General features: G+C 46.6%; 2 protein-coding genes across 3 annotated transcripts in view; one reads left to right on the forward strand and one right to left on the reverse strand.

Moving 5' to 3' along the window:
* Positions 1-14,677, reverse strand: part of LOC119433879 (uncharacterized) — a 143,820-nt gene that overhangs the window by 36,562 nt on the left and 92,581 nt on the right. The window lies entirely within an intron of this gene.
* LOC119432382 (uncharacterized) overlaps positions 1-14,677 on the forward strand; it is a 43,055-nt gene that overhangs the window by 18,060 nt on the left and 10,318 nt on the right. Inside the window, exon 3 of one of the 2 annotated variants that reach the window (XM_049659182.1) lies at positions 12,573-12,731. The exons of the other annotated variant lie outside the window; for it this stretch is intronic. Coding sequence (XP_049515139.1) covers positions 12,573-12,731 — 159 coding nt within the window. The remainder of the gene's footprint in view (positions 1-12,572; positions 12,732-14,677) is intronic. 2 annotated transcript variants of the gene reach the window in all.

The raw sequence follows: 14,677 nt of genomic DNA on the forward strand, positions 1-14,677 counted from the left end.
CGCGAAAGACGAAGCACGTAACTGACACACTAATACAACGCGCAAGACAAAGCACGTAACTGAATCGTCACCGAGTCAAATCAGCGCGTACAGCGCGTCGTAATTGCAGCCTCCGCGATCAACTTCAGAAACATTTTCAGAGCTAATTGCGGAGGCCACGCTCCGCTGTGCTGAGTACGGTGAACGCCACCTAGGTGGCGTTGGTAGTGCTTCTTGATGCCAGCGTCCCTTCGAATGCTGGCATCGAGGCGTCGTAGTGCTGAGACCACCGAAGCGTTCACTGTCGGTGCGCGTTAGTGTCATAATGCAGTGCTTCTCTTTTCTGCTCGTAGGCGGCGGCACCGCCCCGAGCAAGAGCGCGGGTACACGGAGGAGTGTTAGATATATAAGGCGCGTCTGTGTAGCTCTCTGCAAATGCGTTTGTGGCGCAATGGGTTTAAACGGTCGGCGATCTATCGTCGCGGACCGAGAGGTCGTGGGTTCGATTTCCAAATTTTGCATGTTTGTGGAACTTTTCTTCTGGTTTCTTTCTTTGTATTATGTTCGTGTACATTGTAAGAACGTCATATCCGTGACGGAAATACGTCAGTGAAGTCTTGGTGGACCCCGGCATAAAACACTTTCGTGTTAAAAAAAATCCGAAGTTGTGTCCGTAGCGCGGAATCGAACCAGGGACCCCTCGCTTCCGAGCGCGCGGCGTTAGCCCACTACGCCACGAAGCACACATAGACACAAGCACCACGATGGCAATAAATACCGAACATTAACGAAAGGCCGCGTTTCTAGCGCGTTTCTAACGCGTTTGTGCTAGCGCGTTACGGCCCGTGTAAGAAGCTGGTGTAAGACGCTGTGGCCTTACCTGTGTTGCCTTACCTTCAACGCGTTTCGAACGCGCTGCCCAAGGCGGTGGCAAGTCAAGTTCAAGTCGAGGAGCGTTTATGAATACGGGGGGTATACTCTCTCAGCAGTCATGTGATGGCGTCGGCAAACGCGGTGCACGTTCCGGCATGTGTAAATGGCTGCGTAAGACGCTGTGGCCGCTCCCCCTTACTAGAGAGTACTGCACGTCTCTAACGCGTTTGTGCTAGCGTCCCCTTAAGTGGGAGATCCGATGCATCCCTCCGGAGCTTCGCCCACTCATCATCATTCACCCCGTGGATATGCTGTGATTTTTTTTAATCATTTTATATTGTTAAAGAAGGAAGCATGATTGGTGAAGGGAAACATATCAGTAATACCCTCCTCTTCGAGTAATCCACTTGAATGAGTAAATTCGTGCAATATAGCGCAGTCGATTTTTAGAAAGTCTGTTAATTCTAATAACACCAAAGTATTTATGTCGATTTCATATTCAATGTGCGCAGGCACCATTGAACGTACATTACATCTACTAATGATAATTGTAATATTTTTTTATGTCCCACTCAAACTTTGGTGAACGATCCTCGCCTGTCAAACTAAAAAAAAAAAAAAAAAAAACAAAGGCAAGGCAGTTCTTAATATAAGGTTAGCAACTCACCGCTATGCAGCGGGTGGTGTTTTTTTTTTTTCAGCTTTAAACTATCTTTTTTTTTACAAATCACATAGAACATACATAACGCGATTCGGCCTTTCCAGGTGCATTAATAAACAGACCGATAATAATTGCATGGCAAATCGCAGTGTCCAGGAGGCTAATTATTAGGTAGCTAATTATTAGAGTCGATAATTATCTATTTTAATTACTCACTTTAGGACAACTTCTAATTATGAAATCAAAGCCGATTATTAGCGAAGCATGATTGGCGAAGCATGATTGCCTTTTTAGCAGAAAAGGCAAGACAAACGGCGACAGGTCTTTCGATATCCGTTCCCGAAATCTGCTGAAAATGCATTGCTGTTTCAGTTAAGGTGATCCTTAAGTGCTTGAGGCACGCTTTTGTAACAATGTCGAGTGGAACGCGAATTGATCTTGTAGCGCACTTTAAGGTCGGATATATACAGGGTGTACCAGCTATCACGCAGCACGATTTAAAAAAAAAAAAGGAGGAACGGCGTTACGCGAAGCAAACCTAGTGCGTATTGTTTCCAGTGCAGTGGAGTAGCCGCCAGTAATTTTTTGGTTACTGAGATTTAATTAGTTAATTTTAATTAGTTATCTAACTCGAGAAGTACTGTCCTAATTATAAAATTGTCAATGAGAAAATTGTAGAGCAACATGAAAAACTGCCGATACAGCTTTCTGTTGCTCAATACCTGCTACATAAATGCGTTTTTCCGAGCGTAAAAGAAGCCGGCCGCTCGAGGCATTTTCGCCCCCATCGAATCCCGGCCACGGCGGCCTCATTTCGATGGGGGCGAAATGCGAAAACACCCGTGTGCTTACATTATAGGTGCACGTTAAAGAGCCCCAGGTGGTCCTAATTTCTGGAGTCCGCCACTACGGCGTGCCTCATAATCAGATCGTGGTTTTGGCACGCAAAACCCCATAATTTAACTTTTTTTTCGTTGCCAAAATAATGATATTTAGAGCAAAGGAACCGATACCTTTGTCACGCTCAGATGCAGATATAGAATAATTCGGGTCCTGGCACGACGCATCACGCTCTCTGTGTGGCACATACAGCACAAGGCCTGTACACTCTACTTTATGACGTCATGTTATAAGGACCGAAATTTCCAGTGCCACACACGGAGTGACGAAAGCGGTGACGTCAAAATTACCGAGGCTTACTCGGGAGCTTTCACGCTTATAGATTCTATGGCAGTCGGGCCAGGTAACACTACGTCATGAATTGGCGTGCAGAGAGGCCTTGCACTCACACGGAGTTTTCAAAACAACCGACTGCTGTGCCGCATGGAGTCCTCGCTCCAACATTTGCGTCACACCAGACTCCACCGACACTATACGGTACTATACACTGCTTTAATTATCGGTATTGGAATGGCTGGGGGACAACGCTGCCTCTGGTGACTCGTGTTCTAGAGGAGACACCTGACCGCGTTTTGTGCGACTGGCCTCGATGCAGTGTATACACATGCAGAGACACACGCTCGCGACACATGCGCAAGCTCGTGTTCACAACGCACAATGGTCAGATCAAGTCAAACTAGAATATACCGATCTCACAAGCCGCTGCAGCAGAGGTCTACGAATGCATTGTCGCAGTATAGTTCTTGCTAAGAACAAACCTGCACGACCAACTCTAGCACTGACAAGCGTTAACTGTCACCCTGTTCTGTGAACAGCAGTGATCGCGTGCACGTGCTCTATCTCCTTCTTACCTTTCTATGCCCTCCCCCTCCAAATGTAGGGTAGCAAACCCTAATTTTTGTTCTGTTTAACCTCCCGACCGCCTTTCTTTCTCTCATCGCTCTCTCTCTATAAATCGCTAAAAGCTCGCAACATGTGTGTCAAGTGCTTGTTTCAATGTTTCAAAACACGGTCACCGGAATACCCGAATGCACGAAACGCGACATACGTACGTCATCGCAGCACGTCATCAGAAGAGCTGCAACGTCACGGGACTGCGTGAGCACCGTGTAGATCGCTCTTGACAGCCGTCATCACAAGGGCCCGAATTGAAACAGCGAGCGCGCGTAAGAGTTTTGCATAGATACAGAACGTTGTGCATTGTATTTGTCGAACCGATTGTCTACAGCTATACGTTCAGGAAAGCGGCACAGGATTTAACTCAGCATCGTCAAAGAAATGGTATACGTCACAACAATAATGCCTTACCAAGAACAAATCACACAGAATAACAGAACACCATGGTTGGACAAGGTGGTCATTGCGTTTGCTATCTGAGCATCCACTTCGATTATGCGTCTCTCGTGCTGCTAAGAGGCTTGCACAAGGTTTGTATAACAGATAAGGAAATAAGAGTCAGCAAATAAGGCAGTCGCTATACCTTATTATGAATATTTTTCTAGGAGTATTGACCGCTTTAAATGGCAAATCTGCAAGAAGAAATGCTCCAGCTGCAGCCGCATAGCAATTGTAGTGTGCGGCCTGTGAAACTGAAGAAAACGCGTTCTCAGTGATATCCACGATTCAGGTTCACTCCCTATTTATACAACTTCAGCCTCCCTCCCCCTTCACCATTACGAATCGAAGCGAGTGCTAAAACATCGCCATGTTGCTCCCGTGTCACCACTTTCTGCATCATGGACAGATAAACATAATGGTAAGCGATACCGTAAAGTGGTACGTAGAAATGACTGTTACAGTAAACTATCGAAGGTGCTCCGAGGATTGGCAGTATTAAGGCGAAAGCCTAAGGCGTCTATGTTAGACCCTTGGCGGTGACCTCGGTGAAACTGCGCCGTGACGAAAAATGGCCGACACCGCAAAAATGCTCGCATTGATGCACCATTTCTCAGGGAGGTTCCTGTAAACAAAGTGAATTAGTGGCTTTGAAAAGAAAATTCCGTACATTTCGGTCTGGGTGGGAATCGAACCGGGGTCTCCGGAGAGCGAGACGAGCACACTTCCCTGAATCCACGGCTGCTCCACGGTTCTGCCTGGTGCCTAGTGCGTGGGTCATTGCACACGTCACGTCGCAGCCATCTCTCTGACAAAAGGAGTGGCCCATTGCGTGCACTAACATGCTGCACTTAAGGTACTACCTTAAGTGTTCATATGTTGCTTTCAAGGGGGTCGCCTTAGTGCCACACGTGTACTTCCCATTGAGGCTCGTTATGTCTTGCAAGATGTCTAGCCCCAATTGTATAACTTAATGCATTATCAATATGTTTTGCAAGGAAGTCTAACCAAGAGTGTATAACTTCATGTATTACCAAATATCTGCAGCAGCTGGCTTTTGCTTTCTTGTGTTACAAGAGTGTAACATCTGTTGAACTTATTATCCCCCCCCCCCCCCGCCCCTCAAGTGCTCGGGGTGTAGGACCTTTATTTAAAGCAAACAAAAATGAAAAGTAGAGAATGTCATGTCAGTAGTCTTTAGGGTCACTTTTCAGCTACCTCATATGCAGCACCTGACGTTGCAGCCACTCGTTCAAACCTAAGGTCACGAGCGCCATGTCGTGTCTTGAAAGACTCTCTGTACCACATGGACACGATTAGAACAGACTATTAAACATCCACTGGTGCTTTAATCCGCCCCCAGGCAGCACAACCAGGCTGGCCCCAGCACGGCAATATCACGGCAAACACCGGCACAAATATAGGCCCGAAACCGGCAGCGCTACCCGCGTCAAGAATGGCCCAGCGTGGCCATGCCACTAAAGGGCCTATTTCGGCCATCGTGTGGCAGCGCCAATACAGGCAGATAGCCGGCTCTGCCGTTCATTGCCATTCTAGTGTCCCACCTTGCCTACTGGCACCGCCGGTATTGGTCAATAGCCGGCTCTGCCGCTCTTAGTTAATTTATTGTCCCGCATTACCCACTGGCATGGCCATATTGGCAGATTGTGATGTATGTGGGCGATGCCGTTATTTCCTACGATTTTAAATTACGCAAATATTGCACGGTAGCTCGATGCAACATGCCATAATCTACTATAAAATCACCAAATAATACACACAATTTATTTATTGGTCTTAAAATAGGTTGATACAGATTGTCGCTCGTATCCTCAATCCTGTGGGCCACCTACGAAAGCTTTATGACGCTACGGGGGGGGGGGGGGGGGGGGTTGAGCCGCTTCGGCGTAACGCCGCCTTCTGCAATAGTCGACGGCGCCTGGCAGCCACATTCTTATGAAGTCTTGCGCTTGGTTGATGTCGATGTCTGCGTCTCTCAGGCACCATCTGCATACAATACATATACTTTTATTATCACAACACTGTCAGCAGTGCATAATATAAGCAAAAGGTACAAAAGTGAGAAATTAAATGCGTATCACCTGTTCCCACTCTGCATAGCCGCGTGTTAAACAGTCTCTCGCTTTTATTTCCATGCATGCTGTACGGCAGTTGAACCGTGATGGCGTTCAATATATTGAAGGCAATCTCCCACAGATATGATTTCTCCATTCAAACAAATTATTGAAGCTGAAAAAAAGAAGCAGAAATACGAAAAAATTAGGTAGGAAATGCCGCTGCATCTAAATATGCGATTTTTGTTCTAACTAGGCAATTGTGATGAATTATGCCTTCATCACAAGACTTCTCGTAAGTGCTTGTGGGTAGCTGTACTTAGCCTTTGGCAATGCGTAAGCTTTTAGAACAGAGGTAGCAAAGAAATGGTGCTTTGTTTCATGATAAACACCTAAGCAAGCTACAATATAACAGATTATAATTTTGCAGGAAGTTCTGAACACAAGTCAGCTCGCAGACTGTACTTTCTGCGCAAGGGATTACGACAATCCAACTTTGGTCTTCTTGAGTGTACCAGCCGAAATGTGCCGTGCTGCGTGTTTCCAAACAGACAGTGCGTTTCAGCTGACGCTGAAGCGGTGCAGCACCGTCTACGTACATAGTAAAAAGTGGCCGTACATTATCTCTGTAAAAAAAAAAAATACACGTATTAGGCAATGCACTTAGTTGAAACACTACACTTGAGAATAAAAATAAGACAATTGTACTTACCTTGCGATAATTGAGTTTATTTCGCAGTAAATGCAGTTTTCCAACGTTTGGCTAGTTCATGTTTCACCCAATAGCAATGTGGAACCAAGCTTGTAGTGGCGAAGGTCAAGCCGCTGGTACTGAACACGTTGCTGGACAAGTTGATGCATGCTTCGCAAGCAAAAGATGGTGAAAGAAATATGGGCTACGACAGCTCACAGGCAGAAGCAGAATGTGTACGGGTCCCTCGTCCTCCGAGAGTCACCACGTTTCTTTGGAAGCGGGCGAGGTCCGCGCAGGGAGCAACATATTTGACAATTATTCACGCTTCTTTGTGCGCCCATCCGGTTCTGATTAGCAACGCAGGCTCGGCTGTGCGCATTATAGACCGTGCATACCTTCGACACTGCAAAGCGAGGGAACGCAGGGAAAACGTGGTGAGAGTGAAACGCATTCTTGGTGTTTTGACGTCACTCCGCCTGATAGTAGTGAAGAACGACATGCGCACGTGTTTTTATTCTTTTATTTATTTATTTATTTTTATTTTTCCAAAAGCTGCTGCGGCTGAAGGAGCAGTAGCACTTGTGCTGATTTTATTATATATTATAGCTGAAATGTAAAACATGACAAATGGACCTGTAAAACAACTCAACATGATCAATGAATGTGTTCATTGTTATTTTTTGGCACTGCTTATCCCAGGAGAACGGTAGAGCAAGACAACGTGTGCGCAAAGGGGTAGTCCGGCGCACAGCATCACTTGCTAGCATGCCCCCATGAATTTCTTGCTTCTAGTTAAATAATACAACCTCCCCCTTCGAAAAAAAAAATGAATAGACACATAGGAGAGGCAGCCGTATCTAAGAAACATCGCGACAATACATTACGCGGCGCATAACATATAAGTGAAGCCCAAAAAGCGAGTACAAGGATCTCGTTCAAGTTCGACATATTAATTTACTTAATTATGTTAGTATAGTATCAAAGCCCGAAGGCTCTACATAAAAAAGCGGGTAGTTTTTTTTTTCTTTTCATAAACAAGAAAGCTTCAAACGTGGCCGCTGCGAGAAGAAACGTAGGTGAGAGGTTCAAAAATATGTCCTTTAAGCAGCGGGAGTAATAAAATAAATCGTAATAAACAAACACAAGCGAGATCGCATACGGCGACAAGGTAAACCAAGCGATGATTTTGTAGAAGACGCACTGGCTACACGTGAGTAATTGTATGTAACAAAACAAGGACGGCAAGGTTTTGGGCACTTTCGAGAGTTGCGAGACAGAACTGGTGTACTCGAAGATCTGAGACCCCACCATAGATTTATAAAATAAAAGCTTCCCATGAAGAAAATTTTGGAGCAAGAAACCAAACATGTGGTTGGCATTCGTAAATTGAAAACTCAATATACATATTCCAAAAATGTTGTGTGTGATGTGTATACCGAGATATTTATCTACAAGAGGAAGAAGTTACCAGAGGTGTGTCGTTGAGGGTGCAAGTGGGAGCCTGAATTTAATAAGGAATAAGGAAGCTTATGTATGCCTCCTTGCAAAGTCAAAACAACGATAGATTTATTTATTAGCTCATATAAGATGCAAACGTCAGCAAAAAATTTATTCAAATCTGTGTTGCTCTCACAAAAAGAGTTCACCTACTTGAAAAATGTATATATATTTTAGTAGTTTTTTTTCTTTATGCTAGTTCCACTTTTTAATCAGAAATTAATTTTATTCAGTAGCGTTCTTCTTTTTTTTCCATTCTATATTCCTGTACTCTCCTTAATCTTAGCCTCGTTCTTCGTTCTCAGTCCTAGGTCGGTAACTTCAACTCTTTCAGCCATCCGTCAAGGTTCGGAATGGCGTGGTGGGCCACGAACATTCCTGTTCTTTTTTATTTTCTTTATTTTCTGTTCCCTTCCAACGGAGAGCGCCTTGTGTAGTCGTCTTGGTCGTCTGACCAAACCTTTTCTCTTCACACCCCCCCTCCCACCCCCGTATATCTCTTGTGGCGTTGTCTCGGTTCTCCGCCTTCCCCTTTCTTTTCAGTGTAGATATATTTGGCGTCGTGCAAAATAAGCATTTCATTGTAAGTTAGCGTTGGGCTTGTCTCACATTCTTGTCTCTTCTATTGGCTGTTTTTTGTTTTAGAAATATGCACCAATAGCCCAGCAGAAACCTCTTTTTCAACATGGCGCAATTTCTTTTTTTCCCCGGTTCTTTCTGCGGGGAGGAATTTACGCCTACTGTGCCAGTTGGTCTGAAAAAAATCATCTGGCATCAAAAAAAAAAAAAAAGCACGCACGACAGAGTTTTCCGGGAAAGGCACCTAAGATTATAATGAAGCTGGCCACAGGAGACACTACTGCACAGTTCGATATGCTCTCTATGCAGAAAAATAATATAGCGAGCAGTCATCTAAAATGCCTTGTATTTTACTGACAATAAAATTTACAGCCGCTACAGAAGTTGAGCTAGCGACGGCATTACTGGCAAGCGGTACATATGATTGCACCATAAAGTTATGCAGTATTTTGCAATTCACTACCTGCAACACTACTTAAACGACGCACATGTAAGCGCACATGCTTTTTAATTATATACCCCCTTGAATTTGTTATTGCGCCTATCGAGAATGCACACGGCATGCGCGCATTGACGCATTATAATGGAGTGCCCTTGTGCCACTTGTTAACAATGTCCGATCGAATGATTCAACACAATAAATACAATTACGCGAAAGTTAACAGCCTTTGTAATAAAACGAAAAAAATATGCAGAACTTACATAATAACTTAGTAAGAAACAAAAAAAAATACCAGAGTGATCTCGTTGCAGTTGGCGTGCGTGGTGAAAAATTCAAATAAATATTGCATGCTGTAAACATATATAATCGGGAATGGCCGGCGAATGCTGCGTGAAAAGTAATATTGAAATGACGTTCTGTTTGACAGGCCAATATTTACGGGTCTATCAGAACTGCTAAACAATGTGGCTATGCCTATAGCTTTGAACGGACGTTCTTAACCAATGTTTAGAGATGTACAGCCAATGACGGCATTCTTACGGCAAAGCAGGCCCGGGATAGCCAGTTGCGACGCCCGGCCTAGCCATTAACGGGCATTCACCGGCAAAGCAGGGCCATCGCTGGATGTCTGTTACAGTGGCTTTGCCAGCACTGGCATTACGGAGGCAACGGCGGGCCTTCGCGGCCCAGCCAGTGCCGGCTGAAAACCATCATCGGCCCTAGTTGGCCCCATGTGATGTGCTGCCTGGGCCATTGTCACCTTTACATGGTTACCAACTGGGTCTACAGACTCGGCTAAGATATAGCTAAATATACGAATATACACGGCACTAGTGGCTATATATCGAAAGCAAGCCGCTCGCTCGCAAACTACAAACTTTATGTGCATGCATATGCAGCGATTCTATACACTGACTGTGCCGGCGCAATGAAATGACCTTGGTTGCGCAGACAGTTTAACATACAATGTACACGTATTTCACAAGGCATTAGCGATCGCTTGCCTATGTGCAATGCAAGAGGTTCGGGGGACTGCAGCTGCATCTTATGCGTCCGTCTGACGAAACGGCTGCTTTAATGAACGCAAGAACTTTCGTTTGGCTCGCGAAAACTGGCTGGAAATTGAGCTAAGTTGACTCCTTGCAGCAACTGCGCAAGTTTCTTGACCCTCATAGCCGCGCTGTAACCTCAATCTTTCGTCCACAAATCCACTTTCAGATTTGTCTCAAAAGCGAACAGCGAACGAGATCGTTCTCAACAGTTCGAGCTCTCAAGCTTCGCGACTGTCTCGAAGATAGCTTGTGATAGGGGCCTCTCAGGGACAGGTGCGGTGGCATAGACCCGTGACAACACGAAATTTCCGGATTAGCACTCGGAAAAATGAAAACAAACTAGAAGTCCCAGTTTGGTCCGAAAGACGAAAGATCGATTGCGACAGCAAAAACGCTGGAGTGAGAAAGCGCGACCGCAGTAGCGAGTGAATTGACCTTCGCGCTGGCTCTCGCTTCAACGCTAACTAGGCAGCGAGAACACAGCGCACACGAGGCTATGAGCACTCGGCGCACTCTGTCCCCATCGCAGAACGCTTTCAAGATAGGGCCCGCGCAGCCACGCCATACGCAGCCGCCGCCGAAGTGGCCTCTCCCTCCCCTCCCTGCGGTGCCTCGCGCGCGACGGAAGACAGCGCGCTTCCTCCCCGCTTTCCTCCCTTGCGCGCGCGACATTGAGTCACCATCGTCGGCTCACCCTCGCACGCTTTCCCTCGCACATACAGCATATGGCGCGCGGCAACGATGTTATCGCCCTTGACTTTACACTGAACATCACGGCGACGGCAGAAATGCGCCAGAAATAAAAGGAACGTACTGAAATATTTAGCTGCGAGTTCAAGAAACCCTGGGAGATCAAAATTGGTTCGACGTCTTATAGCGCGCTTTCCTGCTCACCGCATAGATTTTTTGACGTCAAACCTGACAGCGAACAAAACTGCTCAAAGCGCCAAACATTATAAAATAAGAGGGCACATGCGCCAACACCACCTTCCCCACATTGCTAACGCATATGTTCAGGTGTCAGCTGCGCGCCAGGCAGTTACGGTGCGGTCAGCGGGCTTCCTTCTTCTCTGTCAATCAATCGATCTCTATTCCACAGGTGTCGATAAGGTTGTCAAAAAATAAAATATCATTCAGTGATGGTTCATTATTGCCCACATGACTTTATAACGGGTATTTTTTTCTTCTCAAGGTCGTCGTGTTTAGATTCCCACGTTACTCATAAGAAATTTTCAGTCGTCAGAGATAACTCTTTATTGACACGCAGTGTCCTTAGCTGCCATATCTTCGCCTATATGCTACACTGCAGGGAATGGGGCGAAGTGAAAGGCAAGAGAACACGCGCGGCTAGAAATTGTGTACCCTTGTCTGAAAAAAGAGCCGACTTGCTTTAGAAACCACTGTCAATGCGCGATAGTGACATCAGAAGCATGTTTTTCTTGTTTTATTGCGGTGACCAGTTTAGAAAGAAATGTCGCAGTTTCGCCCGAAGGCGGAGCACCAATTGCGATAGCAAATTAGTAGAGAGCTAACGCAGTAGGGATAGTAGTTTTATCGGCTGCATAACATTCGCTTACTAACTGAATTAACAAGCGTGGTGTCAGCGCGCACAAGCAAACATGAATAGATCACACTCGATGACCGCAGACAACCACTGTCAAAACGCTGGCGTGAACAAGCACGGCGGCCGCAGCGAGCGAAGGTTCATGCGGTCTATTGCTTCCACGGAAACTGAGCGGCGAAAGCACAGCGCATACGCAGGTAAGAGCGCGTGGAGATCGCTTTCAAGATGCGGTGCGCGCGAGAACCCGCAGCCGCGCAAAGTACAAGTACGCAGGTAGTAGAAGCCGCACCCCCTCCCTCCCGCGCTTCCTTCCCGCTTTCCTCCTTTCGTGTGGGGGATTGAGTCGCCAGTTCCCCTTGCGCCCGGTCGCAAGATACGCATTTTGTGCCGCTGCTAAACATTGTCTCCCCTCCCTCCCTCCCTACAATCCCCCCACGGCCCTTTGCACGATGGCAGACGTCGCGTTTGCTCTCCGCCGTGCGTTCGCTCTCCGTGAAGACGTGCGCACCCCGCGTGCTTTCACTCGCACATACGGCGCGCGGCGACGATTTCATCGCCCTTGGAGTTTATAAGAACCTCACGGCGGCGACGACGACGGCGACGGCAGAAATCCGCTTGAAGTGTCCATATAATTGCTACCGCAATAAAAAGCGGCTACCGGCAAAAGAGCTTGTGCCATCTCTTCGTCTTTGTCAGATTTCTGCGCTCTTCGACTGATCCAGACTCGTCGCTTTTCTCGCTCTCTTTCGCTCCCCCTTTCCCGTGTAAGGTGGCAAACTAGACAAAGTCTAGTTAACCTCCCCGCATTTCCTCCTTCCCTCTTTCTTTCTTTCTTGCCCGCTTGAGCATTCGCGACAGGACGAAAGGCTGCCTTAAAATGCCAAGCTGATAACCACAGCGTGTGTCGCTTTCCGATTGCAGGGACCGCGAGTGCGCTGAACCCGTTCGGATTCGTCCACAAGCTTACCAAAGGCGCCGCCATAGGCATCGGGGTGGCCGTTCGGTCTGATTGTTTTCATCATCCTGCTCTGCTGCTTGATTGCTCTGTGGAGATGCGTCAGAGGAACGGAAGGAGGGTACGTACGTAGTAAGCGCGCATATCCGTGACGTAGTAAGCAAAGTCTAGGGTCGGAAGAGTGTTTTGTAGAACGTTTGCGTAGAGATGGACGAGTTAATTCTATGACATAGTTATGAACCCTATTTTGTTATGCAATCTTTGTTTTTGAAATTTGTTGTGTGTAAGGACACATTGGCACCCTGTATTCCTCACAATTATATAAGCAGTATCGACGTTTTTCTTGTAAAGTCTACAGATTTTCTGCCCTAGACGCCGGGTGAAATTATGACCTTTCACATTGTTCGACCAGTAAGTGCAGACTTTCGGCAAACAAACCACACGGAAGTCTACTTACCATAGTAGACCAATGAGACACTTGTTAACAAACTTTTCTCTGTAGACAGTAATCAGACTTTATATAGCCAAAAGAACAAGTGATAAAAGGACAAATCGGTGCACCAGGAGATTATGGACAATCTGTCCACTATTTGAATACCGTGATCTGAATTATTCAATTTGTATATGGCAGAAGCTACTTCTATGTCACGACGTAGTCATTGCGTTAGCATGACTAAGTAATTTCCGAATGTTCCCGTTTCCTTCGCAGGAGTCGCAAAGCTTGCTGTACCAAACTCTGCCGTTTCAGAAAGGGTGCCCATGTACCGTACTACACCATTACCAAGCTCCGGTGCCAGAGAAGTAGCAGGGGCACAAGACGCTGGGACTGGGCACGGCGAACAGGTCAAGGCCTGAGGGAAAGTACCATCTCTGTAGGCAACCTCGACGGCTTCTTATAAGGACATTAAAGCAAATGAAAAGTTAAATCTAGACTGATAGGTCACACTGCTAGTATACCTATAGTATTAGATCTATGTTGCCTACAGCTGAGGCTTGGTATGGCTAGAAACAAACGAAAAGCGGGACGACTGGTGGCGACCACGTCGTGAAATTCTCGCACTAACTCTCGGAGACGTCGCAGTCTTTGGCATCGTCTGACGAGGTTAGCTACTTGCTTTTTTTTTAAATATATGAATTAAATAGGGAGACGTTGGCACCAACATATGGGCTGGCTACCCCTTTTTTCCATGGGTGACATGGAAATGCATCACACATTATCGCATAATATAAGATATATCCCCTTTAAATGCTTATTATTGCGATATCATTTATATGGACACTCCAAAGCAGATTTCTGCCGTCGGCGTCGCCGTCGCCGTGAGGTTCCGTATGACGTCAATGGAGATGAAATCGTCGCCGCGCGCCGCCGACGCTGTATGTGCGAGTGAAAGGGCGCGAGGGACGCGCGCTTTCACGGGGAATGAACGCACGGCGGAGAACAAACGCGCGTTCTGTGCCGTGCTCCCTTAAGGGCTGCAGAAGTAGGCGTCTCTTTCCTCCTTTACAATCACCATATATGTAGAGCAAACGCGCCTTCTGACGCACGAAAGGCCGTGGGGGGGGGGGGGGGGGGGGGGAAGGGGACGACGTTTAGCTGCGGCACCAAGTGCCTATTTATATCAGAGGCTCCGGCAACAGTCACCAACGCCACACGCATTTTGTGCGAACGCGGGCAAAACGCCGACGGCGTCGACAACAGTTCTGCGTGTTGCCGGTGCTGCTGCATGTCCAAGTTTATACAGCTGATAAGCTACTATCATTACTCGTATAGCTCTCTACCAAATTTGCTATCGCAATTGATGCTTCGCCTTTCAGGTGAAACTGCGACAACTTTTATGAAAAAGAAGGATGTACCTGAAAATAGACTAAAGACAACCATGAAAGCTTTCCCGCACTTCGCCTGCACAAAAATAAGGAGAGACTTAGTGCACGAAATTGATGCGCAAATGTATCGAGCCACCTTGTAGCGTTATCGGCGCAGCGATTCGTCGCGAAAATTTAAAGGAAAGCGAACATTAGGACCTCATTTTTTCCCGCTAATACGCCATCTTTTATTTCCTGATGAAAGACG

The sequence above is a fragment of the Dermacentor silvarum genome, chromosome 11 (genome assembly GCF_013339745.2).
Source record: "Dermacentor silvarum isolate Dsil-2018 chromosome 11, BIME_Dsil_1.4, whole genome shotgun sequence".
Taxonomy (NCBI): domain Eukaryota; kingdom Metazoa; phylum Arthropoda; class Arachnida; order Ixodida; family Ixodidae; genus Dermacentor; species Dermacentor silvarum.